Below are 25,309 nucleotides of genomic sequence, written 5' to 3' on the forward strand. Positions count from 1 at the left end.
CCGAGGGAGGGAGAAGCAGTTCCTCTTGCTGCTCTGTAGGAAAGTACCGTGGTCTTGTAGTGGATACGAGCTTTGACTGGAAGCCAGTGGAGCCTGCCGAAGAGCAGGGTGACATGGGAGAACTTGGGAAGGTTGAACACCAGACAGGCTGTGGCATTCTGGATAAGTTGCAGGGGTTTGATGGCACAAGCGGGGAGCCCAGTCAACAGTGAGTTGCAGTAGTCCAGACGGGAGATGACAAGTGAATGGATTAAGACCTTTGCCACTTCCTGTGTGAGGTAGGGTCATACTCTATGGATGTTGTAGAGCATGAACCTGCAGGATCGAGTCACTGTTTTGATGTTTGCAGAGAACAACAGGGTGTTGTCCAGGGTCACACCAAGGTTCTTTGCACTATGGGAGGGGGACACCGTAGAGTTGTCAAATGTGATGGAGATGTCTTGGAGTGGGCAGGCCTTCCTTGGGAGGAAGAGCAGCTTCGTCTTGTCAAGGTTTAGCTTGAGGTGGTGGTCCAACATCCAAGCAGAGATATCTGCCAGGCATGCAAAGATGCCTGTTGCCACCTGTGTGTCAGAAGGGGGAAGGAGAAAAGTAGTTGAGTGTCATCAGCATAACAATCATAGGAGAGACCATGTGATGATATGATGGAGCCGAGTGACTTGGTGTATAGAGAGAAAAGGAGAGGGCCTCGAACCGAGCCCAGGGGGACACCAGTAGTGAGAGTATGTGGTGCAGATACAGATCCTCTCCATGTCACCTGGTAGGAGCGGCTTGTCAGGTAGGATGCAATCTAAGAGTGTGCAGAGCCTGAGACGCCCAGCCCTGAGAGGGTGGAGAGGAGGATCTGATGGTTCACTGTGTTAAAGGCAGTGGACAGATCTAGGAGGAGGATGGGAACAGAGGAGAGAGAATCAGCTTTGGCAGTGAGGAGAGCCTCACTGATACAGAGGAGAGCAGTCTCAGTTGAGGGACCTGTCTTGAAGCCTGACTGACATTCTGAGAGAACTAGCGAGAGAGTTGGTCAGAGACAGCACGCTCAACTGTTTTGGAAAGAAAAGAAAGAAGGGATACCAGTCTATAGTTTTTGATGTCAGAGTGGTCAAGGGTTTTTTGAGGAGGGGAGCACCTGTGGTCAATTTTAAGTCAGAGGGGAGGCAGCCAGTGTTCAGGGATGAGTTGATGAGGGAAGTGAGGAACGGGAGAAGGTCTCCACAGAGATGATCAGGATGGGTTTATCGGGCAGTTTGTCGGGTGGCTGGACCTCACTAGTCTCAGGATTTTATCTGGAGAGAGAGGGGAGAAAGAGGTTAAGGCGTAGCGTAGTTGTTCTGTGTCAGTGGGATCAATAGACTCACTCGGCTGAGTGAATGAGGAGCTGATGTCATCAACCTTGTTTTCAAAGTTGTTGACAAAGTCGTCTGCAGAGAGGGATGAAGAAGGGGTGGAGGATTAAGCAGGAAGGAGAAGGTGGATAAGAGTTTCCTAGGATTAAAGGAAGACGCTTGAAGTTTGGAGTGAATGAAAGTGACTTTCAAAGCAGATACAGAGGGAGTGAAAGGATGATAGGTCCTCCGTAAGTTTAGCTTTCCTCGATTTTCACCCTGCTCTGTATGCTCGCAATGATTTTCTCAGCAATGGAACCGGAGGGGAGGGCTGAGCCGGCCGGGAGGAAAGGGGACAGTACGAGTCATAAGATAGGGAAAGGGAGGAAAGTAGGGTTGAAGAGGCAGAATCAGGAGACAAGAGGGAGAAGGATTTAGCAGAAGGGAGAGATGATAGGATGGATGAGGATAGCGTAGTGGAAGAGAGAGAGCGAAGATTGCGACGGCACATGACCATCTGGGAAGGGGCTGATTCGGTTGGGAGGAGGAGGAGGAGAGGGAGACAGAAAAGGAAACAAAATAGTGATCTGAGACCTGGAGGGGGGTTGCAGTGAGATTAGTAGGCGAACAGCCTCTAGTAAGGATTAGGTAAAGCGTATTGCCTGACTTGTGAGAGGGAGGGGTCCGGGAAAGGGTGAGGTCAGAAGAGGCAAGGAGAGGAAAGAAAGAGATGGAAAGAAATGAACCAAAGGTAGACGTAAGTAGGTTGAAGTCGCCTGGAGATATCAGGAGTCCTCTAGCTATAGATTGAAAGCTGCTGTCCAGTAGTCTTTGCTGTCCAGTAGCTGGCCATGTTCACGCAATCTTTAGTTCTGGATCGTGACAAATGTTAGGTTGCGTTTACACAGGTAGCCCAATTCGGATCTTTTCCCACTTATTGGACCAATAATTTGGCAAAGGATCCGAAATTTGGCTGCATGTGTAAACAGAGCCAAAGTATGCATATGATGTTGTGTATTCTTATGAATAAATTATATTATTATCATTGTTATACTGAAGTCATCCAAATTGAACATGCTCAGAGAGTTAATACATTATCATCTTTATTATATTTTTTAATAATTCAGGTCGCAGTTGCAAATGAGAACTTGTTCTCAACTAGCCTACCTGGTTAAATAAAGGTGAAATAAAAATAACAAAAACAGTACAAAAAATATTTATTAAAGATATGATTGGTTTCAAGGGTAAGACAGGTTCTGGTGGAGTAAGAGAAGATATTACATGGTTTGATTAACGCTCTGCACATTTGACCCAAAGGGAAATTAATAGACAAACAGTTTCAGTAACAGATTAATCCAAATTGGTGTGGATGTAGCCTACTTTTGTCATTGTGTGAAAATGGGTTTGTTAAGTCACTAGATCTACTGGCAGTCCAATGAAAGGATCCTCTTCCTCGTGTGTGCTTGGACAGACGTTTACAGTATACCTAATGCCCACTAATAGAGATAAAGAGGCACGGTTGAGCTGCTAAAGCCTGGTAGTCAGTGACGTCCGTCCATATACCGTCAGAGAGGAGGGGGCTTGCAACCCAAACCTTCAGACAAAACTTACAATAAATAAAACGGGAACATTTGCAGTAAAAATATAATCTCACACAGACAGAAGTCACACAATATTTGTTCTAACATTCATTAGCATGTAGCTAGTTAACATTGAAATATTCACATATTAACTAACGTTAGGTATCTGAAATTAAAACATTGTAATAAAGCTTAAAGACTCCCTGCATTGGTCATGCATGTATGATGTGCACTTTAGACTACCATCTTAGGTATAAATGTAAATGTTTACATCACTTTATTTTACATCATAGTTGATATGTACAGCAGGAATCTAATATCTTACTCAGTAAAAAAAGATTTACACATCAGCAGGCTCAGGCTCAGTCCTCTGAGTCTGTTCCTCCAATAACAATGCAGTCTCACTCCTCTGAATCGGTTCCTCCAATAATAACACAGACTCAAGCCTCTGAGTCTGTTTCTCCAATAATAACGCAGTCTGAGGAAAACCAATAGCTTCACTGTTGCGCCGCATCAGGGCATGGCCCCTCACAGGGTACTGCATCTCTGTGAAGGTCAGTGATGCCACCGTGATGGAACAGCGGCCCTGCACCTTGAAGCCAGACTTCTGGTAGAAGGGAACCAGGAAGTCCTCGCACATGAGCACAGCACGGCGCACATAGGGCAGGCAGCGTAGGTACTGCAGGTAGCGCCACATCAGGATAGGACCCTTGCCCTGCTGCCGGAAGGTCCGGTGGACCGCCAGCACATGGATATGAACTGTGGAACCTTTGGGCTTGTGAAGAGTTAGGGCGTCCTGCAGCAAAGGAAAAATGCAAATTTAGCTCAAGTAGAGTTCATTCAATAATATGTACAGTGATGTGATACAGAGCACCTGATTTCGAAAAACTATCAGTGAGCTAATAAAAACACAGTAAGATATAGAGTAAATGACCTATGAATCAATAGTAAATTATATAACATCATAGAAGGTGTCTTACTAGGCTGAGTCTGTCCTGGTCCCATTGGGACCCAATGATGAAGGCTACTAGTCTTCCCTCCTCAAACCAGCCCATGGACAGCTCTGGACACAGCATGAGGAAATGACGCACCTCATCAAGGTGGAGCGGGCAGTCTCCTGACACAGAGATAAAGGCTGGCGGAGGAAAAGAGAGACACGTTTTCGTCATCCTTGGACTCACTGTATTTAAGAGTGCCAAGGCGGATCCGTATCAGTGCATTAAACCTATAACAAGGGATTAATACAAAGTGTTATGGAAAGGAAGAGACAGACTAGCGCGCCCAGTCAACGTGCGTAAAGCCCAAGGAGAGGCTGTTGGCACGAGTTTTACGCGTGACTTGAGTACCCCTGATAACGCTCATACATTGTATATTCGTGCCATTAATGCATAACACATAATACATACACACATTTATAATTGAATCTATGGACAACTTACCCTCTTTCTCGATTTCGAACACGCTGATGGCATCTTGAGTGTTGAGCGGCCGGAACTCGCTTGCTGGCAGTGTGTGTCTTCTTTGGCGCCCAGGTGAAACAGAAGGGGATAGGCGCGGTTTCAGGAAAGGCAAGGCGCCCACTAGAGACATTTTACAACTTTTATAACTCCAGTTGGATTACTTCGATATTCTTCTGTTCCTTCTATTGTTGTTTGTTTGCACAAGTCTTCTCTCTTGGCTATTACACGAAGGTTAATCTTCAGTTTCCTCCTCTTGTTGGGTCAGCCTGTGCACAGATGACCAAGAGGGAGTATAATCCGTATTTATAGGATGTGGTCCATGTAGATGTGAGTCATTTTACAATTTAGAATATGAATAGTACGACGTCGGTGCTCATGAATGAAATATTAGAATTTGGAACGAGGGAGAGTGGAGAGCAATTAACTAGAACCAGAAATGAAGCGACCTGAGGTCAGCTGCTTTACGCACAAATGGCAGTGTTGTGACAACCTGTTTATTACTTGCCTAGAGAATTAATGTAACACAGAATAGAGAATTAACACACTGAATGTAATGCATTTACAATATGTTTTTTCCTCGATATTTGATTGTCGTCATGTGCAGATACTCATATGCAGATACTCTGAAATTATATGGTAACCGACAAGAGCACTGTAACTGAAAATAACGTTGCTTTACTTACCTGATGCAATCTCATCCGAACACTCTCTCCCTGCCTTATTGTCTTATCTCACCCTCTCTTTATCTCCTCCCTCCTCTCTCTCTTGCGTGCCCTGAAAGACGTCCACCTCTTCATTATAAAGCCAGTGATTATTACTATGTCACGTGACAGATTATAGAAGTTGTTTCCACAACTCGGCGTATTAGCTTCTATCGTCATCCCTTGAGTTTGACTGACACATGGCAAAGTGGATATTCTCCTGTATATTTGGGAGATATAGTAGGCATGGAGTAATTGTGGTCAACTCTTGCTCCAGCCAGGTTCTCTACACCGGTCTCCTTAGTATAGGCCAACAAATGATATTATTTAGTCGTTACTCTCTCAACAGGTGGATATTTAGAATGGGTATCCATGGTTAGAGGTAGAGAAGCTGTCAGCAGTACTGACATTGGAACACTGCTATCATAAAGATAAGATTAGTCTGGTCCTAAAAGCAGAACTTTAATACACCCTCAAATACACAACACCTTTAATGGACAATATTAAACAATGGATTATCATTTTCACTTTATATAAAAACAATTAACATTGTTGATGCTCTCTGGAAAAGATGGCTGCTAATGATGAACAAGACAGAACTCTTGAAGAATTTGGGAATTTTATTACCATTCAGACAGTCGATACAGCATGATTCATGTATTTTAGTTGTGGTTCTTACTAAATGAAACACTGGAAAAATATAGATCTCTCTCCTACACGGTAATGATGACATAAAAAATGACATGAATGCAATGAGAAGACTACAGCAGTATTTGAATATTAATAACAGTACTATGATGTAGTCACTCCACAGTCCACCCTATCAGCCAAGGGTACAGGGCAGAGAAGATAACAGTAGTTCAACACAATTGCAATTACTCCACTCAGATGTGTTGAGACCGGTTGTTTTTTGTACATATTATATAACAGTCACTAGGGTCAGCCAGGGTCAGCAATGGATGTTCGGTTGAGGAGAGATGATACTCACTATACACAGTCTAGCATGAGCTATCGTACCTGAGGTGATTCAAATGCAGGTTTTTGATATTCAGATGGAAATATGATTAGGAATTGATTATGAAGTGATTGTAGTTTAATTCAAAATGGCTCGTAATTGTTTTCATAACCTGGATACCAGTATGCTAGTGAATCAATGCAACCAAACATACAAATAATGAAAGTGAGCTATCATAAAAATGTTATACAGTACTACTGTTGTACCATAGAAACAAATGTGCAAGTACTTTGTCAGAACTTCCACCACTTGCACTGCAATGACTGGTTAAGGTAAATCCACTAGGGGGACCCCTCCCACTGCATAAAGAGCAGTGAGGTGTCCCAGAACGGCCACATTGAAAGAATTTGCATAGCTAATCTCTCAATTTGGATATGTGCTTAAACTTGTGTGTGCATGGTCTATGACCTTGTCAACACCACCAGCAGAGCCGGACAAATGAGGATTAGGTAGGTAGATAGGTATGTAAAAGGTACCATACAGTATGTTTAATATTATTATAATAAATGATTTATCCTGCTTCCAGTCACTTTCTCTTAATCCCTGCCTACATTTTCCTATCTACCTCAATACTCCAGTATCTCTGTACGTTGTACATTTGGTACTGGCACTGACACTGTATATAGCTTCCTCTCTTCTTTCTTCTTTCTTGTGTTTTTCCCCCTTGTTTATTTTTTATTTATTATACTTATATATATATATATATATATATATATATATATACTCAGTATACACAGTCTAGCATGAGCTACCGTACCTGAGGTATATAATACTGCACTGTTGGGTAGGGTTTTCAAGTCAAGCATGTTGTGCATGTGACAAATGAAACTTAAACTTGTATTTATCTAAAGGCATATCAAAGTCAGGTACAGGCACAGACATGGAAGATTGAAATCAGAATGGGAGAAGTTATTGTTACATCTGCAGTCAGCATACCTTCAGGTAGAGTCATTTTAAGCATCCTTTTAGATTCATTATACAGTACATTAAAACCCTTCCACCCATATGACATTTTGAGTCAAACCAAACCAAGTGTGTGCTCTAGGATTAGTTAAACCAGTAATTGTTATATCTCTGGGGTGAACCGGACCTGGCATGAACTGGTGCGAGTAGAACTGATGATAATGCTCACATTTGCACTTGTCTCTGCTCCAGTGCACTAATGCTCCTGTGCACTAATGCTCCTGTGCACTAATGCTCCTGTGCACTAATGCTCCTGTGCACTAATGCTCCTGTGCACTAATGCTCCTGTGCACTAATGCTCCTGTGCACTAATGCTCCTGTGCACTAATGCTCCTGTGCACTAATGCTCCAGTGCACTAATGTTCCTCATCTCCACCCCGACAAGAAAAAGGCCCCAGTAGAGAGCGCAGCACTCTGGCCTGGTCGCTCCAACTCTTATTGATCGAATCAATGTGCAGAACCCACTGACCCATGCAGTGCTGCGTAGTGCAAAACCATGTTTCCCTTCTTAGTGTGTGCTTGGACAGAAAACAACATAAATATTTATATTATTTTATCTACAATAAAACCGTTCATAAAAATCAACAATGGTGCTGTATCTTCAACTGCTTGTAGTTCTATCCGCTAGTATTTTTCATTCACCCATAAAGCTTCAAAATAAGGACACATAAGGTGCTGATGGCTCCAACATCTTGTGAAGGAGGAGGGAGTACAACCTTAACACAGCCAGAAGGGGTCATATGTAGCAGACGAGACCATCCCCCTCCTTGCTGAGTGCTCCAGATCTGAAAGGGAGAGTCAAGCCGGTGTGTTTGTGTGTGTGTGTCAGGAAGAAGGTGGTCCATGAGGAATGTTGGTTTGAGCTGCAGCAGCAGCAGGGTAGGAGACAGGCCAGATATATAAGAAGGTAACCTCAGCTGGCCAGGTTCCTGAACCTCCATGCTGCTTTAACACGACCTCACTAGCACCTAACCCCTTCCACCCCATCCATTAAACACAGAGGTAAAGGAGAGGTTTTCACTGGTGAGAGGGAGAAGAGTAACCTAATATCATTGGTGGAAGTTTACAATGCTGCATTCTCCAATGTTGTGCTTCTCCATAGAGAACCTACATCCATGACTCGAACAGTATATCCTGAGGGGGGAAGGCCTTCATGTCAGAACTGTGTCTCATCCTCCACAGAATGATTACCCCGGGGCTAGATAGCGGGCGTAGAGCTGGTTGCCTGCCACTTCCTCGCGGGACAGAAGAATGTGCTTCTCTTCACTTGTGTCACACTAATAAGTGTACACAAGGTACTCCACAGCCATGGGCCCCTCCCTACTAAACACACCGCTCACTAAACACTATCATACACACACACTCTTAGCTGAGACCAGCCAGCTGAAAGAACATCCATGGCATTGACCCTGAATGAAGCATGGAGAGGAAAGGGAGGGATCTCTAAACAACAGGACACAGAGATAGATACTGAATGTATCTGTAGAAAAAAAGAGGGGGGATTTTCCAAAGGCTGATATAATGTCTTTGGCACTTTGTATGTACAGTAGACAGAGTAAGAAAGGGAGCAAGAAGTCAGAGCTGTGGGGAGGACAAACTCTCAGAGTAGATTCTCAGCCTGAGATGAGCCTGGCGATTCCTTCATGAACCTGGGCCTGTACTGGCCCGTACTCCACCATCTCCCCGTCCACAGTGATCGCTCCCTCGGGGGACAGAGGCTCCAGGCGAAAGGCCTTCACCCTCTCATACACAAGGTGTGGGCAGCCAATAGCCAGGTGCCCCCCCTTCTCCATGGTCATGAAGAGTGTGAGCAGAGCTAGCCTGGAGATGCCTGCACGCACATACAACAGGTGGATGAAGCCGTCGTCTGCTGTGGCCCCAGGGGCTGCAAACAGGTCCTCAGCCAAGTGGGACTGGAACATGGCCAATACCAGTACAAAGTCTTCCTCATTCACTACTGTCCAATGATCAGGCACCGGCTGCTCCAGGTCTGCTAGGAGCGAGTCAGGAGGCCCCTTCTGGTTGACTGGTTGAGGCTTGGTCCTCATGGTTGTGATGGCAATGTTGGAGGAGTTGTGGGCGGTGTTGTGGTTGGAGTTTGTGCTGTGGTTGGAGTTTGTGATGTGGTTGTGGCGAGAGTTCTGATTGGGGGAGCTGTTGGGCCCACAGGGTAGAGAGGAGCAGAGGGAGGAGTTCTGGGGTGTGAAGGGAGGAGCAGGCAGGTATGCCAGCCTACCTTGATATACCTTGAGGGAGGCCAGGCGCATCAGCGTACCCACCAGGAATCGCATGGGGCCAACGAGGCGGTACTTCTCGCTCTCGATGTCGACGTCGGCCACGAAGCCCCAGGCCAGGGAGAGGAAGGAGAAGATGCGCTGGCTGGAGGCCAGGTGGACAGAGACCAGGTCGAGCCGAGTCACCAGGCCTTTACACAGCAGGAAGCCACAGCTCAGCAGCAGCTCCTTACCCCAGGCCGGGGGAGACCTGCAGGGAGTAGCAGTCAGCTCACAATAGACTGAGGCAGTTAGGTATCAGTCTGTGGTTCAATTGAGCCAGAGCTACTCCTTCACTTAAAAGTAATGACCCTAACCCTAACTCTAGAATGGTAATACATTGTACTTACAGCAGTAACCCTAACCCTTGCCATAACCCTAACCCTAGGTTCATGTCCACAAAACGGTTAAATCCTAATCCCATTGTTTTAAAGTAACTGTCCAGTGAAAATCTCACTTTTAAATTCACATTCTGTTAACTCATACCCAAATAATGTTGTTGATTCGTCCTATACTCGTTTTTGTGGCCAAAGTACAACTAGGAGAAAAACTCAAAAGTGACTGTTTCAAAAATGCTTGCCATCTCATAGAGTATGATGTCATACTCCTGAGGAGGATGAGCTGGCCAATCAGCAGTTTACTCACATTAATATTTTTAATGACCGGTACACTGTACACCCACACCATTCTGTTATTGGGGTATGCCCACACCATTCCAACACAGAAAAGCAGTTTTTAACATTCTTAATTACATTATTTTTGGAAGGAACACTATTTAACTCATATTGTAATTAATTATAGGTCATATTTCATAGAGATCTGGAAACGCCGGACAGTTACAGTACTTTAAACATAACCATCTTCACTGTCTGACTGTAAGATAACGGGGTTAGTGTTGAACTGGGGTGTGGACATGAAGCTAGGGTACGGGTTGTGGCTAGGGTAAGGGTTGTGGCTAGGGTAAGGGATGTGGCTAGGGTAAGGGTTGTGGCTAGGGTATGGGTTGTGGCTAGGGTAAGGGATGTGGCTAGGGTAATGGTTGTGGCTAGGGTAAGGGTTGTGGCTAGGGTAAGGGTTGTGGCTAGGGTAAGGGATGTGGCTAGGGTAAGGGTTGTGGCTAGGGTATGGGTCGTGGCTAAGGTAAGGGATGTGGCTAGGGTAAGGGTTGTGGCTAGGGTATGGGTTGTGGCTAGGGTAAGGGATGTGGCTAGGGTAAGGGTTGTGGCTAGGGTAAGGGTTGTGGCTAGGGTAAGGGATGTGGCTAGGGTAAGGGTTGTGGCTAGGGTATGGGTTGTGGCTAGGGTAAGGGATGTGGCTAGGGTAAGGGTTGTGGCTAGGGTAAGGGTTGTGGCTAGGGTAAGGGTTGTGGCTAGGGTAAGGGATGTGGCTCGGGTAAGGGTTGTGGCTAGGATAATGGTTGTGGCTAGGGTAAGGGTTGTGGCTAGGGTAAGGGTTGTGGCTAGGGTAAGGGTTGTGGCTAGGGTAAGGGATGTGGCTAGGGTAAGGGTTGTGGCTAGGGTAAGGGTTATGGGTACGGTAAGGGATGTGGCTAGGTTAAGGGATGTGGCTAGGTTAAGGGATGTGGCTAGGGTAATGGTTGTGGCTAGGGTAATAGTTGTGGCTAGGGTAATGGTTGTGGCTAGGGTAAGGGTTGTGGCTAGGGTAAGGGTTGTGGCTAGGGTAAGGGTTGTGGCTAGGGTAAGGGTTGTGGCTAGGGTAATGGTTGTGGCTATGGAAATGGTTGTGGCTAGGGTAATGGTTGTGGCTAGGGTAAGGGATGTGGCTAGGGTAAGGGTTGTGGCTGGGGTAAGGGATGTGGCTAGGGTAAGGGTTGTGGCTAGGGTAAGGGTTGTGGCTAGGGTAAGGGATGTGGCTAGGGTAAGGGTTGTGGCTAGGGTAAGGGTTGTGGCTAGGGTAAGGGTTGTGGCTAGGGTGATGGTTGTGGCTAGTGTAAGGGTTATGGCTAGGGTAAGGGTTGTGGCTAGGGTAAGGGATGTGGCTAGGGTAATGGTTGTGGCTAGGGTTAGCTTGGTTTGGGTTGAACAGGGGTGTTAGGGTTAGGGTTGTTCATAGGTTGCAAAGCTTTATTCAACTGTGATAGATATCTGATGTTATACAACTCGCTGTGTATTTTGGTGTTGTTTTTCTGTTGACGTTGTATATTTAGGGGGCTCATATTTCACAAACAGCAGTAATAAAAGCGGTCCAGACACTACCACAGTAGTAGTCCACTGAATTTCCAGTTGCTCTAGAACCCATTACATCACTCCATTAAAAGTAGCTATCAGCAACCGTCAAATAATGACTCTCCTTGGACTTTATGAAGTGTAAAGCTGAAGCAGACACTATCTCTCTCCCTTGTCTCTCGAGAAATGTGCCTAATCTGCCCGGTCAGATAATTACATCCATAGAAAAGGGATAAATCACCTTCTTTGTCCAGGCCAGTTTTCCTATTGCTTTCCATTATACTGTACTCTATCCATTTAAATGTCTCATTAGTGGACTTACTTAGTGTAGTGGTGGACAGAGGCTGCCAGGGCGTTGCCCGAGCCCCCTGGTAAGATGCCCAGTGGGGTCTGGATGGCCTCCTCCCAGTCCTCTCTCTCCAGAAGACCATTCAACACCTGACCGGACAGGTAAACACACACAAACAGCATCAGGCCACGACCCTCCAACTGAGAGTTGTACCCCACAAACCCCACTGCTTATTCAAACAGTCTTAGGGAAACTTTAGACAAGTTAGCTATGCTGGAAATGTGTTCATGCAGTGTCTATACTTTTGGCACCTCGAACAGCAGCCCGTCTCCTGACAGGATGACCAGAGCGTCCCACTGTGACAGATCAGTCTCTCTCACCAGATCCCTCGCATGGTTCTGGTGCTCTATGGGAGACAGAGAGAAACGCAATGAGAGAGAGAAAGCGAGAAGGAGGGAGGAAAGAGAGCGAGAATAAGGTCCGAGAGATGGCCTCCCTTCACCAGAAGCCCCCAGGGAGGGATCAGTGGGATGGGAGAGAAAAGGGATTCAATTTCCCTCTATCAGTCCATACATATCATTAGACCGTGCAGTGGCTATTCAACTGGCTGATGACAGTCTTCAAAGCAGCCAGGCCTTAGTGCAAACATCTGCCACTGCTGTGATAGTTGATGTGACGACTGGGGCCGACTCTGTTTGTTTAGTGGAGTTTTATTGGAGATGTCCTTGAGACAGTCGCGCTACAGGGGGTCTTATTGGATCCCCCCTAAGCACACTGTCTAGTACAGTTCTGCCAGCTGAGACTTGTGTTCTGCAGCACATATCAGCTCTGCTAAAGGCAGTACTGTGTTTGTTTGTTATTGCAATTGTGTGTGTCTATGCCTGTGTCTCTGTGGGTGTGTTGAGGCATTGTCATCACAAGGGCATAACTTTTCTGCTTGAGTTACCGTATGTGTTGAGGTTTGAAAAATGACCAGAAGACATTACTACATCCACCCCCCTCTCCTCCTCATCTTCTCCTCCTCTCCTAGCATAACATATACCTGTCCCCTAGCCCTCCCTCACCCACTAAGTTTCCTTTAAGTCCATGCTGTTTGGTATGTATGGGAAGACTGAGAGCCGAGTGATGTGGTCCTGTGCTATCAGGCAAAAGCAGAGGGAGGCTGCTGCGGCTGACTCAGCACTGCTGGTTGGAGGCTGAGGCTGCACTTCCCAGCCCTCTCCTTATTCACAGGGTCACTGCCACACACAAACACACATAGGCAGGAGCTACCTCACCATCTCTTGACTTTCTGAATGTTACGTAATCGTCTCTTCTGATGAGCTATAGCTTGGTAGCTACTCTCTATTAATGTGATATGAACCAAGGTCCCTTTTGTGTTAGGATGATACCGCATGCCCAATATATCGTTTTTTTCTCTCAGTTCCTGAATACATAGCGACTTGAACATTGAACGGTTTTCCACATGAGCTCCCTCAGTTTCTGAGGGAGACACACACATGCAGGTAGGTGCACACAAGCACATGAACACACACCACAGAAAACCCCAGATTCACCCCTCGCTGAAAGACGATCCTCTCAGAGTGCCTTAGTCCTCTGGCATAGACTAGTAGGTGACATGATAGTTCTGCAGGGCTCCATTCCCTAAGTGGAAGCAGGCAGGGCAGCGAGGTGGCGCTGGTTAATCCACTCAGACAGGCTAGCTACAGTACCCAGGCAGGGCAGCGAGGTGGCGCTGGTTAATCCACTCAGACAGGCTAGCTACAGTACCCAGGCAGGGCAGCGAGGTGGCGCTGGTTAATCCACTCAGACAGGCTAGCTACAGTACCCAGGCAGGGCAGCGAGGTGGCGCTGGTTAATCCACTCAGACAGGCTAGCTACAGTACCCAGGCAGTGGAGGGGAAGCAGTGCTAGTTGAGCTCTAGCTGAGAGAGCCTCTGGTGACACATATTCTCCCAGCCCCAGCTCCCAGCATCGTCACGCCGAAGTCGGTAATTTAGCCTGCCTTTTTTCATCACCATGCAGATGCTAACCTTCCCCATGTCCCCTGGGACTGAACTCACTCTTTCTCCTCTCTCTCTGTTCTATCCTTTTTCAGTTGTTTCAAAGATTAAGAAGGCATTGAACAACTCATAGGTGTCTTGGTGATGGTTTGTAATGCTGGCAGAGATAGTTTCTTGTCAGCTATACTGGGTGATGGTGAAGTATAGGTGGTGGTGTTAATGTGTAGCTGAAGTGATTTTTAAGTCTTTCTGGCTCCTTGGATTGTTCCTGCTTGCTCAAAGATACCTGACGTTTTTTCAGTGAAAGGTTATGCAGAGTTCAGTGACTTTGAACTCATTGCTACTGTTAGTGAAAAGAAGTTGAGTATATAATACTGGGAGCAGGGGATCCAACAAGGCAGTGCAGAGTCAAACACTGTGTGTGTGTGTGTATGCAATCAGGGCAGTGAGATAATAGGGTTCAAGCAGGTAGGTGTGTAAGGGACTGAGTGTTGACCAGTGTGTGTATGGGACTGACCAGTGATGACCAATGTGTAGGGGACTGAAGCCTCTGTGAGCATGGGCTCGATTTGCCCAGAGAAAAGCTGGAGAGCCTGGCCCCGCCCACTCTGTGGGTTCACCAGAACCATGACCCTGCAGGGCCGCCGTAGCTCATAATACTTCACATCTGAGAGAGAGAGAGAGAGAGAGAGAGAGAGAGAGAGAGAGAGAGAGAGAGAGAGAGAGAGAGAGAGAGAGAGAGAGAGAGAGAGAGAGAGAGAGAGAATAGGAAAAAAAGAGAGCAATAGAGTGAGAGATGTAGATAAACAGAAGAGGGAAGAAGGAATAGTTTGTGAGTTGGTATTCTCAAGCTGTCAAGGGAAGAATTGCTCCACTTAATTTTCTAGTATCAAGGAAACATCAATCATGTGACTCTCCATTGTCTTCCAAAATGTTTTTCTGACATCAATCTCAGACATGTCAAACAGGTTATGAAAGGAGTCTCTACCCTCTAGATCCCTTGGCAGAAAAACAGTGTTAACAAAATAGCATTAAACAGTGATGCCAAGGGCAGTGACACCATTCACTCACAGATGGTGCTTGACGTTATTGTTTTTGTGACCCACTTATTTTCCCCCAGAAATGTAAGTCTAACAAAACATATGCCACCTCAAGTCATTCCCCTAATGTTGAAGTTGAAGATATGCTCCGGAACTTTAGCGAATACTAAGTATTTTTTAAACCTCCCGCTTTGGGCTGGATGTGTCAATCTGCAGTTTTGCCTAAATTAGCCACAAATCCCTAGTTTGAAAGCAAGTTTTTCTGTGCTGCGCTATTTTCCCTACATTTTCCCACAGGTGGGCCAGCCCCTTAGCAATTTGAGTTCCAGCCAATGAGCTTCAGCCCCTCGCAATTTGAGTGAAAGCTAGCAAGATGCACACAGAGCAGAGCGAGAGAGAAAGCAATGACGTGGTGCACATGTCTGCACATAAGTGAGGTAACACAATTTTCGGGGACCACTTTTGGCTCATGAGTGCTACTTTCAGAACTACTGGCTAAAAAGTATACAAAAGTACCAGAGAATTTCTTTAATAATGCTACTCTGTTATGATCTGTGTGGTTATCTTTAGAATTATTACCAGACACCAACGGAATAATTAAAAGCTGGCAGAACTTGTTCAGATGTTGCAGAGCGCCATGAGAGATAATTTCAGAGACAGTTGTTTTTAACTCAGGATGAACTCCTAGCCTCTGATACTGTAGTTACTATAGATGCCCTTGTCTTTCTGCACAGGGGACACTGTCTTCTCAGAGGCCATAGTAAATCATAAGAGAGATTTAGGGCTGTCCCCGACAAAAACAAATCTTAGTCGAGAGTCGTCTGTTCTTTCGACCAATAGATTGTTCCAAATTTATAAACATCTATTTTTCCATTTATAGACACAACCTATGTTTGAATAAAATCAACTATATGCAGGCTCCTTAGCTTGTCTGATGCTTTAAGCACTGAGATTAAAAATTAAGACACACAAATTACTGAAGAGGAAGCCAGAGATCAATAAGCCTAACCTGTTCCTGACCCGACCCTCCTCTTCTCGCTGCTGCTGGGCTTCGCAGATTCTGCCATTATGCTCCTGAAGTTGCCAGTAATAGAATACACCAGCGGTTGGCAGCCTTTTCCATTTGGAGTGCCAAGTTATCATACCATTTCTCCTGATCTGCGTGCCAGTTATGATTTTCATATGCACATATTCATGGAACAGTTTAATTTAATTTATATTAAAGTCCTCATGTCTCAAAATCGATGTCATGTCGTTAATCACAATTCTATCTAAATGAAAATGATTCAAATAAAAAAATTACTTCTATTGCCATTGCCAATATGTAAAAATATCCTGATCTCTCAGAGTTTCCCAAACAGACACAGCTGTAGGCTATTTGCTCAAGGGATAAGAAGTAATCAGGCAGGCCTATTTTATGATGTTACAACTGGATCAGAGCCTGAGATTTTTTCACCCTTTCATGCTGAGTGGTTATCAAAAGGGAGTGAATTTTTCAATTAGGCTACGTTAATTAAGGAACTATTGTCATTCTCAATGGATGTAAAAACAGACTTTGTTTATTTGCTGTTTGAGGCGAAGGAAAAATAACTTTGAGAAGCTCCACAGTGGTGGTCAGTTAAGATAATCAGAAATAGTATCAGATCCCCAAATGGGCACATTTATAGGTCTACATTTGCGCGCAGGCCAGTTAGCCTAGGCCTACTTCTATGTGTAATCAGGTGCATGTACTTATTCAAGATTGACAGGAGCACTTCAAAAAAAGACAGTGAATAAATTGACAGCTCGGAAATGGAATGAAATAAACCAAAACGTAGGTTGTGCACTCTGCCAACAATGTTTGGTAAGACTGTAATAATAATATAGTTTTTATCTTACAGCACCTGGTATTTCCAGGCGAACTCCTGTCCCAGTACTAACCAGGCCCGACCCTGAACAGGTGGTATGGTCACAAGCATATTTTGTTTACCCTGTTTTCTCCCCAAATTAGGTCCCTTGGCTCATCTCTGCAACTCCTCAATTGGCTCTGGAGAGACGAAGGTCCTCCGAAACATGACCCATCTGGCCACCTACTTCTTGTTACACTGCTCACTTAACCCGGATGTCAGCTGCACCAATGTGTCAGAGGAAACCCCGTTCAACTGATGACCGGAGTCAGCTTGCAGGCGCCTGGCCCTGTCACAAGGAGTTGCTAGAGCACGATGAGCCAAGGGAAGCCACACCAGTCAAATCTTCCCATACCCCGGATGGCTAATTGTGAGCAGTCCTATGGGGTTCCCGGTCACGGCCGGTTGTGACACAGCCTGGGATCGAACCCCGGGCTGTAGTGATGCCTCGGTAATGCCTCAGTGCTTGTGATGTGATGCCTCAATGCTTTTTGACCACTGTGCCACCCAGGACCTGTAATTATGACAAGATATTGAATGTATTAACATAAACTACCATAACTAAACAAACATTCCAAATGAGAAATTATGGTAATTAACGGTAAATGTACTATTGGTGATACTGTGGTCTGCCATCCCTGCGGCCTCAAAATGGATTAGTCCACATAATTAAAAATATATATATTTGCCACTGCTCGACTAAAGAAATCTTGGTCAAGCAACAGCCTATCGACCAAATAATCAACCAATCGACTAATTGGGGTCATCTTTACAGAGATTACACTTGTTTGTGGTTATGAGTAGTACTTCAGACACAAATGAACCCTGTCAGACATTATCAGTACCGGATAAAGGTTGGCAGTTGAGCATTATCCTCTGAACCGTGCCTGTGCCACATGCGGTAGCAACTACCCACCAGTGAGTGTGAGTCCGGTTCTGCTGGGCATTGGGACCGGTCCCATGGGGCTGGTAATTGGATTTCTGGGCAGGGACAGGGGAGGCCAGACGGCACTGGGCATGAACCAGACAGAGGGGCCTTGTGTGGAGGGACAGTGGCACAGCAGGGTAAGGGTGTACTGGTGCCAGTCCTGTTGGCATGAGGCTACAGGATGGAATTTACAGGGCAGCGCGATGGTTGTTTCACTGCTCCCAGGGGTCCAATTAGGCCCAGCCGGCTGACCTGGAGTGGCACCTCCTACTCATTTGGCTCCTGTGCAGGGACAGCAGAGGTACCAAAATATCTCAAAGTGAGGTGTGAAACCATCAGAAAGAGCAGTATTAAGACAGTATTAAAACACAGTCTTGCTAACTCTTCCCCATTCATACAAAGGGTTGACATTGTATTTTTTTCTTCACATTACACAATGTGGCTTTTATACACAAAAGGCTATGACTACATGTCTTTCAGACACAATGGTGGATGCTGCCGTTTGGTACATAATTTTTAGGGTCCGTTTTTCCACTCAAGTGAGGTCAAATGAGCTCTATAAAATGCTCTCAATACAACGAGCCAAATAAAGGCTTCGATAAAACAGTTCAGGGATGACAGAACAATCGCTGCCTCCTCAGGGGTCAAAGCCAATGCTGTAGTCCTTGTGCCTCAAATACAGAGGCTGTTTAACATCCTCCCCTGACAGCTTGTGAGTAGGAATTCAGCACAGCCTTTACCACCACAGAACATGAGATAATTCCATGTAAGCAATATCATGCTCTCCTCTATTCTGTTGTGTTTCCTGTCTCCTGACTACTTCAGTCTCCTGTAGCAGTACATTAATGGTTACTTGGGGCTAAAACTAAAGACGCAAACTAGACGTTGGCCTACTCATTAACTTGGTAACGTTACTTTCAAACATAGGGCCTCCCATTGCTTCAGCTCCCAGAAGCCTTAGAGTATATGTCGAGGAAGCATTTCCATGGTTCCTGGGTCAATAAGAGGTGTGCTCACAGGTGATCTAATCACTCAAAGACGGGTTATCATTATTAGGTCTATCTTGGGTATGGAAAACATATTGAGTTGACATTAAAAGAAGTGTACGTTTGTGCACCTATGGAATGCAACTAGAAATACTGTATAGCTCTGTGTTTCATTTATCACAGGAAAAAAAACTCCTTGACATGGATACAGCACGAAAGCAAAGCTATCCGAATTGAAGTTGGTTATCAGAGCTTGATAGTTACAAAGGTTTCAGTAGCAGTCATACAGGGTTCATTATAGCATTGTTTACACCTTGCGCTAACATGTGATCTGATCAATATGATCCAATAACTATGTGATCAAGGTTTGTCGTGTCTACACATTGTATTAAAATGTGTCTCTTATCCGTTCACTGTGTCCGCATTGTGACCAGATTAGCTGGTGCCTCCCTGTAAGCAAATTATTTGACAGATATTCTTTCAAAATAACATGAATGTATTTATTTTAAGACAATTACTGGTGGCGTAAATCAATGGTGGTATCTGTCAATGATGTTTGAGGCTGGTATAATGATAATTTAAATAGTTTGACCATTGGAGATCTGTTTACACTTGACTGATATCCAGACACAATCCATGCCTGACTACCTCAGGAAGATCTGATTACAATCAAATCACAATGTGTCTTTTCATCGTCTACACCTGTCTAAAAATGTGGGCACAATCAGAATACTGACAAGTTCAGGACACAAGGCGCATGTTAGAACTAGGTATGTACAGGGCTTCTGTTTCAGTTGGTTACAGAAACAATGAGGACCCTAAATGAAGAGCTAGCTCAATCTTGTTTTTGATTTAATAATTAAAGCTTTGATGCCCATTCCCTAAGTCATATTTTGTAACATGCTGCCCAGAGTCATTTCTGTGGAAACAACCTTTTAGGTCCTGTGTGTGTGTGTGTGTGTGTGTGTGTGTGTGTGTGTGTGTGTGTGTGTGTGTGTGTGTGTGTGTGTGTGTGTGTGTGTGTGTGTGTGTGTGTGTGTGTGTGTGTGTGTGTGTGTGTGTGTGTGAGGCTGTGGTTAAGGGCCTGTGGGCAGATGTGACCCTGACTCATGCTGAAGGGCTGTCTGACAAGCAAGCTAGTGTGTGTGTTTCTCTGAGGAAAAGGGTAAACAGAGAGGTGGGGTGGCTGAGTAAGTGTGAGTACTAACAAAGTACTGAGGCTGGGATCAAATTAACGGAACTGATTAACTGATCAACTTTGTTGTGTATAATCAATCTACTACAAAAGCAATAAATATAGTATTACCAAACACATGAATTTAGAACATAATATATCTCATTATGTCCACACATTATTGCTTTAACACATCAATATAAGTGAAAACTAGCCAGAACACTGAGGAAAACAAAAGACAATGCTGGTAGAAATGGCTTTAAGTGAAAGCTTGCTGTCTCAGGTGTCCCCAAGGTGTAACACTACCTCATGACTCAGACATAGCTGGCATATCTGCAAACAAGCTTGAGTGAGTCCAAGATTAGGGTTGGGGGTTAGACACCCAGCCCACAGAGGTAGAGCCAGGGGCCCTGACAGCCTGTCACAGGCAGGCCTGTCTGAGGGAGCAGAGAGGGAGATGAGGGCCCCGGGGGAACATCCTGGCTGGGGTGAGAGGCCACTGATGTAGCAGGGGCACCGTTCAGCTCTTGTCTCCATCACTGAGAGACACTGTGGCGCCAGCAGAGCATTGGGCCGTAGGGCGATATCACAGTGACAGATACATACCCTCTCTGTGGAACACACAAAGAGAGACAACATTTTGAAGTTTTAAAGCTAATTTCCTGCAATTTTATACATTTTGCCATGGCTTATGTCATGTTCTTATGCTATCTGAGTGACTCAAACATTATAACAAAATCAATGGGGGCCATAAAATTTTTTGAATTTTAGATTCTCCCAGAGTTTTTATTTTGGTGATTGTTAGTTATCAAAGATGATCTTATTTAAAAATATATAGGTCCATTATCTTTTCTACATACTTCATATCTGGTTTTAGTTGTTTAAGTTCACACTGAAAACGTTTTACCTTTGTGAAAGTCAAGACTGTCAAAAGTAAAAAATGCAGACATTCATTTCATGGTACCTCTAAGCATTGCAAATAGCAGGATATTAACTTCCATGGCCTTTGATGTGCAAAGGTACATCACATTGTTTGAGGATTTCATTATTTACGCCTCATTCAGTCGGTTATGACCTGGCTGTGACAGGAACTGAATGCTAGACTGCAGATACTTAAACACACACTGTGCAGTTCTTACCCAGTCAAGCTGTGAGTGAACCACAATATACTTTTTTTTAAAGGAATATTTAGCATCTACAGTTTCAACAAAATGATGTGGTATTACACACTGAAAGTGTCTGATAGCTTTCCCTAAACATTAACCATACAGCAAAAAAAGCAATTGCCTTCTTAATCCAACCTATCCAGCTGCATCACCAGATAAAATTAAATTAATTAACATAAATATCCCTTCAGGGATTAGTCGGTCCCTCTGACTTTCATACACCCTCTAGAACAGGGATTGGTTGGTCCCTCTCTGACTTTCATAAACCCTCTAGAACAGGGATTAGTCAGTCCCTCTGACTTTCATACACCCTCTAGAACAGGGATTAGTCGGTCCCTCTCTGACTTTCATAAACCCTCTAGAACAGGGATTAGTCAGTCCCTCTGACTTTCATACACCCTCTAGAACAGGGATTAGTCGGTCCCTCTGACTTTCATACACCCTCTAGAACAGGGATTAGTCAGTCCCTCTGACTTTCATACACCCTCTAGAACAGGGATTAGTCAGTCCCTCTGACTTTCATACACCCTCTAGAACAGGGATTAGTCAGTCCCTCTGACTTTCATACACCCTCTAGAACAGGGATTAGTCAGTCCCTCTGACTTTCATACACCCTCTAGAACAGGGATTAGTCAGTCCCTCTGACTTTCATACACCCTCTAGAACAGGGATTAGTCGGTCCCTCTCTGACTTTCATACACCCTCTAGAACAGGGATTAGTCGGTCCCTCTGACTTTCATACACCCTCTAGAACAGGGATTAGTCAGTCCCTCTGACTTTCATACACCCTCTAGGACAGGGATTAGTCAGTCCCTCTGACTTTCATACACCCTCTAGAACAGGGATTAGTTGGTCCCTCTGACTTTCATACACCTTCTAGAACAGGGATTAGACGGTCCCTCGGACTTTCCTACACCCTCTGTCCCTCTGATTTTAATACATTAAGGTCACTCCCCTCACCTGGTTGTCTAGGTCTTAATTGAAAGGCAAAACAAAAACCTGCAGACACTAGGCCCTCCATGGAATGAGTTTGACACCCCTGCTCTAGAACAAGGAATTAATGTGGCATATTTTGTTGCATCTATTAGCGTCCCATTACTCATTTAAAATACATAATATATTCTGTTGAATACTGTTTTATTGTCTGGCCCGAATCTTAAATGCTAAAAAAAACGTATCAATTAATGATATCATTGCATTATGCAGTAGGCACTGTACTACAGATGGAGAAGCCTTCTTGTACTAGAGCAGGAATCCTGAGTCGTGCCACAGTTCATCAATTGTTAGCATTCCAATGGCTTATCATCAGTGGTTATCGATAGACACTTCATTAATATGTGTGAATTGACATTTTAATAATGTTCTTTGCTGGCTTTTGAAGTCCAACAGGCCAGAGAGAGTGCTACCAGTTACCTCTCAGGTCAGGTTACCATCTGTCTTCTTGGCAAAGCTCTGAAACTCCAACTCCTGCTGGCTCCAGGCCTAAGGTGCAACTCACACAAAGACCCTTGTCTCAGTTGCCTTGGACACCTAAAGGGCAATTCACGGGGCGACCTCATTCCTTATTCCACCAACACCTGACTCCATTTCTGGCAACCAACATTCCAAATCCGTCACTGCCAAATCAAATATCTGTTTCCTCTAGAACTATGCCACTGAGGGGTCTAGAGAGTGCCCCTAAGCATGGGCACCCCTGTTTTATGGACAATTATCTTCACTCTGTGTAATGGGAAATATTTAAGATGAATAAAGTTGATATTCAGTTAAGATAATTAACACAATGCTTAGCATATGTACACAGTATATGTTTTCCCTTTCTGTAATACATGATTTCCAGTGCTCTATTTATGATACTCATTTGTGTAGGGGTTGATGGTCACTAGACCTGTCACTGAATGTTATGGATTGTTCTCATATCGTTCGATAGTGATTGACGCCAGAGCTACTGAGGAAACAAGGACTGGGCACACAATGACATTATGAACACTGTGTGATTCTGTAGCAGCTGACAAAGTCACTGTCTTTTATTTTGACTTCATACAAGGCTCTCGGGCTGATGTTTAGAGAATATCTGATTAATATATAAGTGCCTTCTCAGAGAAGGACCGTTAGACATTTTTTATGTTTCTATGCGGGAGGGTGTCTCCTTGTTGCAACTTAAACCGAATAGATGTATGATTTGACTAAATCCTCGACAGCTCTCCCTTTTATTCAGATGGAAATTCCCTTACATTCTGCCTATTTAGGCCCTTGGCACATGCACTCCTATCTTATTTGTGTGACTGTTCTTGTCTATCAGCGTATCAGTGTTTTGTTCCTTGTCATGTTCTATGTTTTTGTCTGGAGCCCAGGAAGAATAGCTGCTGCTTCGCAAGAGCTAATGGTGATCCGAATAAACCAATAAAAACAATCTAATAATGCAATTTAATGAAGCACATATTAATGTGAGACATTTCATCTTGTAGCAATAACTTGGATAAACTCAATTCAAAATAATGTGTGATATTTTGACAGAATGTCAGCATAATATTTTGCATATGGCTCTCCCTGTGGCAACTTCATCCACACTAAATGATATCCTAAGTGAGTGATAACTGGGTAATTAGCATCAGCAGCACTCTGTTTCATGTTCAGAACAGATTCAGTAGGGTCAGTCGGGTCTCTGCACATGAACCTAAGTCTATGACATGGACCGAAGATTTCAAAAGCAGGCATTTGAATACAGTTGTGTTGTAATAAGGTTTTTCCTGATCCAAGACAACCCGCATAAGCACCATTAGTTCAAAAACGATGAGTTCAATCACTTGAGTACTTGGGTTCAGCAATGTTGCTTTTGGGATGACTTATTTACCCCTTACAAATTATACAGAAATGTCACAGTTGCAAATCTATGCAAATGATTTCACCCTGAGAAGGGTAACTGGCAGTCATCCTCCCACTGCAGGTAATGCTGGTTCTTGGGTGTGAGAGATGAACAAAATTCCATTTCCTTCTCCAAGCTTGCCCAGTCAGTTGGCACTTAAGCCTATCCTATTCTATAGAAACCGAGTAAGCAGGTTGTGAATTACTGGACCTTAGGTGCAGTATGGGACAAAGGTGATGGAAAGTTACCCTCACATTTTGAACTGAATTTATAAGCCCCATTTCCCTGGGCAGAGTATACAATTCCTCCTAAATAAACGAGGAAACATTATAGTATATGGCAATGATGACAGACTTTTCAGGTTATCCATATAAAGAGCCTAAAGTTTGATGCTGTTTGGCTAAATTAAATTAGAACCTACGCCCTCATCAAACATAACTATGGCAGAAAGAAACAACTGTTTTATTTCAACTATGCAGCCTTGCTTCTCACCATGTCGTCGGGGTATCTGGCGGATAGAAGCCTCTCTGATGGCACGCGCCCATCTCTCTGCCTCTTGAAGATTAGTGAGAGGGTCCTGGACCAGTGCGACCCGAAAGCACTGCTCTACTTTCTGCCGGGCCATGCCTGTGCTTATCCATCGCCTCTTGAACGGGTAGAAATAGGCTGTAAAGAACGCTCCAACATCCGCTTCGTCCTCCACTTTATAAGCCAGGCAGCCAAGACAGTCAGCTAAATGGAAAACCACCTCATCCTGTCCAGGTGACGATGAGATCTTTTGAATAGTGAGAGCACTCTCAGTCAAACTCACAGAATATCTGACCTTTGCGTTGAGCGAGTCCGTGAATTCTCCATAAAGCCCTTCCACGACACCATTGCGCTGCCGGGATGGGTCAGGTTCGGCGATGTCGTTATTCATCCGGTGGACGATGTGATCCGCAGATCAGCGTGCGGTTGATGAGGATGACTGCGGCTGCCTGCCCCTGCCTGTTTGACTGCTGTTGGACCCGGAGTCAACCAGCTGTTTTCCGTGTTGAAAGGTCTCTCCCTAGTGACTAAAAGGGGAATCACACGCGGAGAAATGAAAGTTGGACAAGGATGCCCCATGTCAGGAATCTACCTCTTCTCATGGAATATAATAAATATTTAGCATCTTGAGCAAATATTACCATAACCCATTTAGCTGCAGGCTACTGGTTACATTGTTGATCAGTTAGGCCTATTTAACGCTTTGCTATTTACCTCGTGGATAATGAATTGGCTAGGCTACTTCAAGGCCCTATTTTACCAGCAGCAAATAATACGATCTATTGATGTTAGAATATTATTTGTAAAGACGCGATGCAATGCTTTAGATTGATTAATCTCTTATAGCCTCACCAAATGCAATTAGGTATTTTCAAACCAAGGCTCTCATTTGTCTATTTGTAGGCTATATGGTCAGAATATCCCATGTTGTTCATTTAGGTCTAGA

The 25,309-nt window shown here is 44.6% G+C and overlaps 2 protein-coding genes across 2 annotated transcripts; both read right to left on the bottom strand.

The window, feature by feature from the left end:
- Positions 1 to 2,522: 2,522 nt before the first annotated feature.
- On the bottom strand, positions 2,523 to 5,156 carry LOC118364760 (serotonin N-acetyltransferase). Its single transcript, XM_035746463.1, has 4 exons — positions 5,046 to 5,156; positions 4,342 to 4,628; positions 3,883 to 4,037; positions 2,523 to 3,698 (listed from the first exon to the last, which is right to left on the bottom strand). The coding sequence occupies exons 2-4, from the start codon at positions 4,490 to 4,492 to the stop codon at positions 3,243 to 3,245; spliced, it is 762 nt and encodes a 253-aa protein (XP_035602356.1). The 5' UTR covers positions 4,493 to 4,628; positions 5,046 to 5,156; the 3' UTR covers positions 2,523 to 3,242.
- Positions 5,157 to 6,822: 1,666 nt separating this feature from the next.
- On the bottom strand, positions 6,823 to 25,001 carry LOC118364761 (sphingosine kinase 1-like). The gene is made up of 5 exons (XM_052491306.1): positions 24,328 to 25,001; positions 14,310 to 14,459; positions 12,101 to 12,195; positions 11,823 to 11,938; positions 6,823 to 9,525 (listed from the first exon to the last, which is right to left on the bottom strand). Exons 1-5 carry the CDS (start codon positions 24,752 to 24,754, stop codon positions 8,655 to 8,657), a joined length of 1,659 nt encoding a protein of 552 aa, XP_052347266.1. The 5' UTR covers positions 24,755 to 25,001; the 3' UTR covers positions 6,823 to 8,654.
- Positions 25,002 to 25,309: the final 308 nt, after the last annotated feature.

The sequence above is a fragment of the Oncorhynchus keta genome, chromosome 32 (assembly GCF_023373465.1).
Source record: "Oncorhynchus keta strain PuntledgeMale-10-30-2019 chromosome 32, Oket_V2, whole genome shotgun sequence".
NCBI classification, from domain to species: Eukaryota; Metazoa; Chordata; class Actinopteri; order Salmoniformes; family Salmonidae; genus Oncorhynchus; species Oncorhynchus keta.

Bases quoted from the DNA above. Each gene is read 5' to 3' on its own strand.
- LOC118364760 (XM_035746463.1), bottom strand. From the start codon at position 4,492: ATGTCTCTAGTGGGCGCCTTGCCTTTCCTGAAACCGCGCCTATCCCCT. The intron at 4,038-4,341 runs GTAAGTTGTCCA...TTCCTCCGCCAG, and splicing joins GTTCGAAATCGAGAAAGAGG to CCTTTATCTCTGTGTCAGGA. The intron at 3,699-3,882 runs GTAAGACACCTT...CCTTTGCTGCAG, and splicing joins ACCAGGACAGACTCAGCCTA to GACGCCCTAACTCTTCACAA.
- LOC118364761 (XM_052491306.1), bottom strand. From the start codon at position 24,754: ATGAATAACGACATCGCCGAACCTGACCCATCCCGGCAGCGCAATGGT. The intron at 12,196-14,309 runs GTCAGTCCCATA...TGTCTCCCATAG, and splicing joins CTACACATTGGTCATCACTG to AGCACCAGAACCATGCGAGG. The intron at 9,526-11,822 runs GTAAGTCCACTA...TACTCCCTGCAG, and splicing joins TCTGTCCACCACTACACTAA to GTCTCCCCCGGCCTGGGGTA.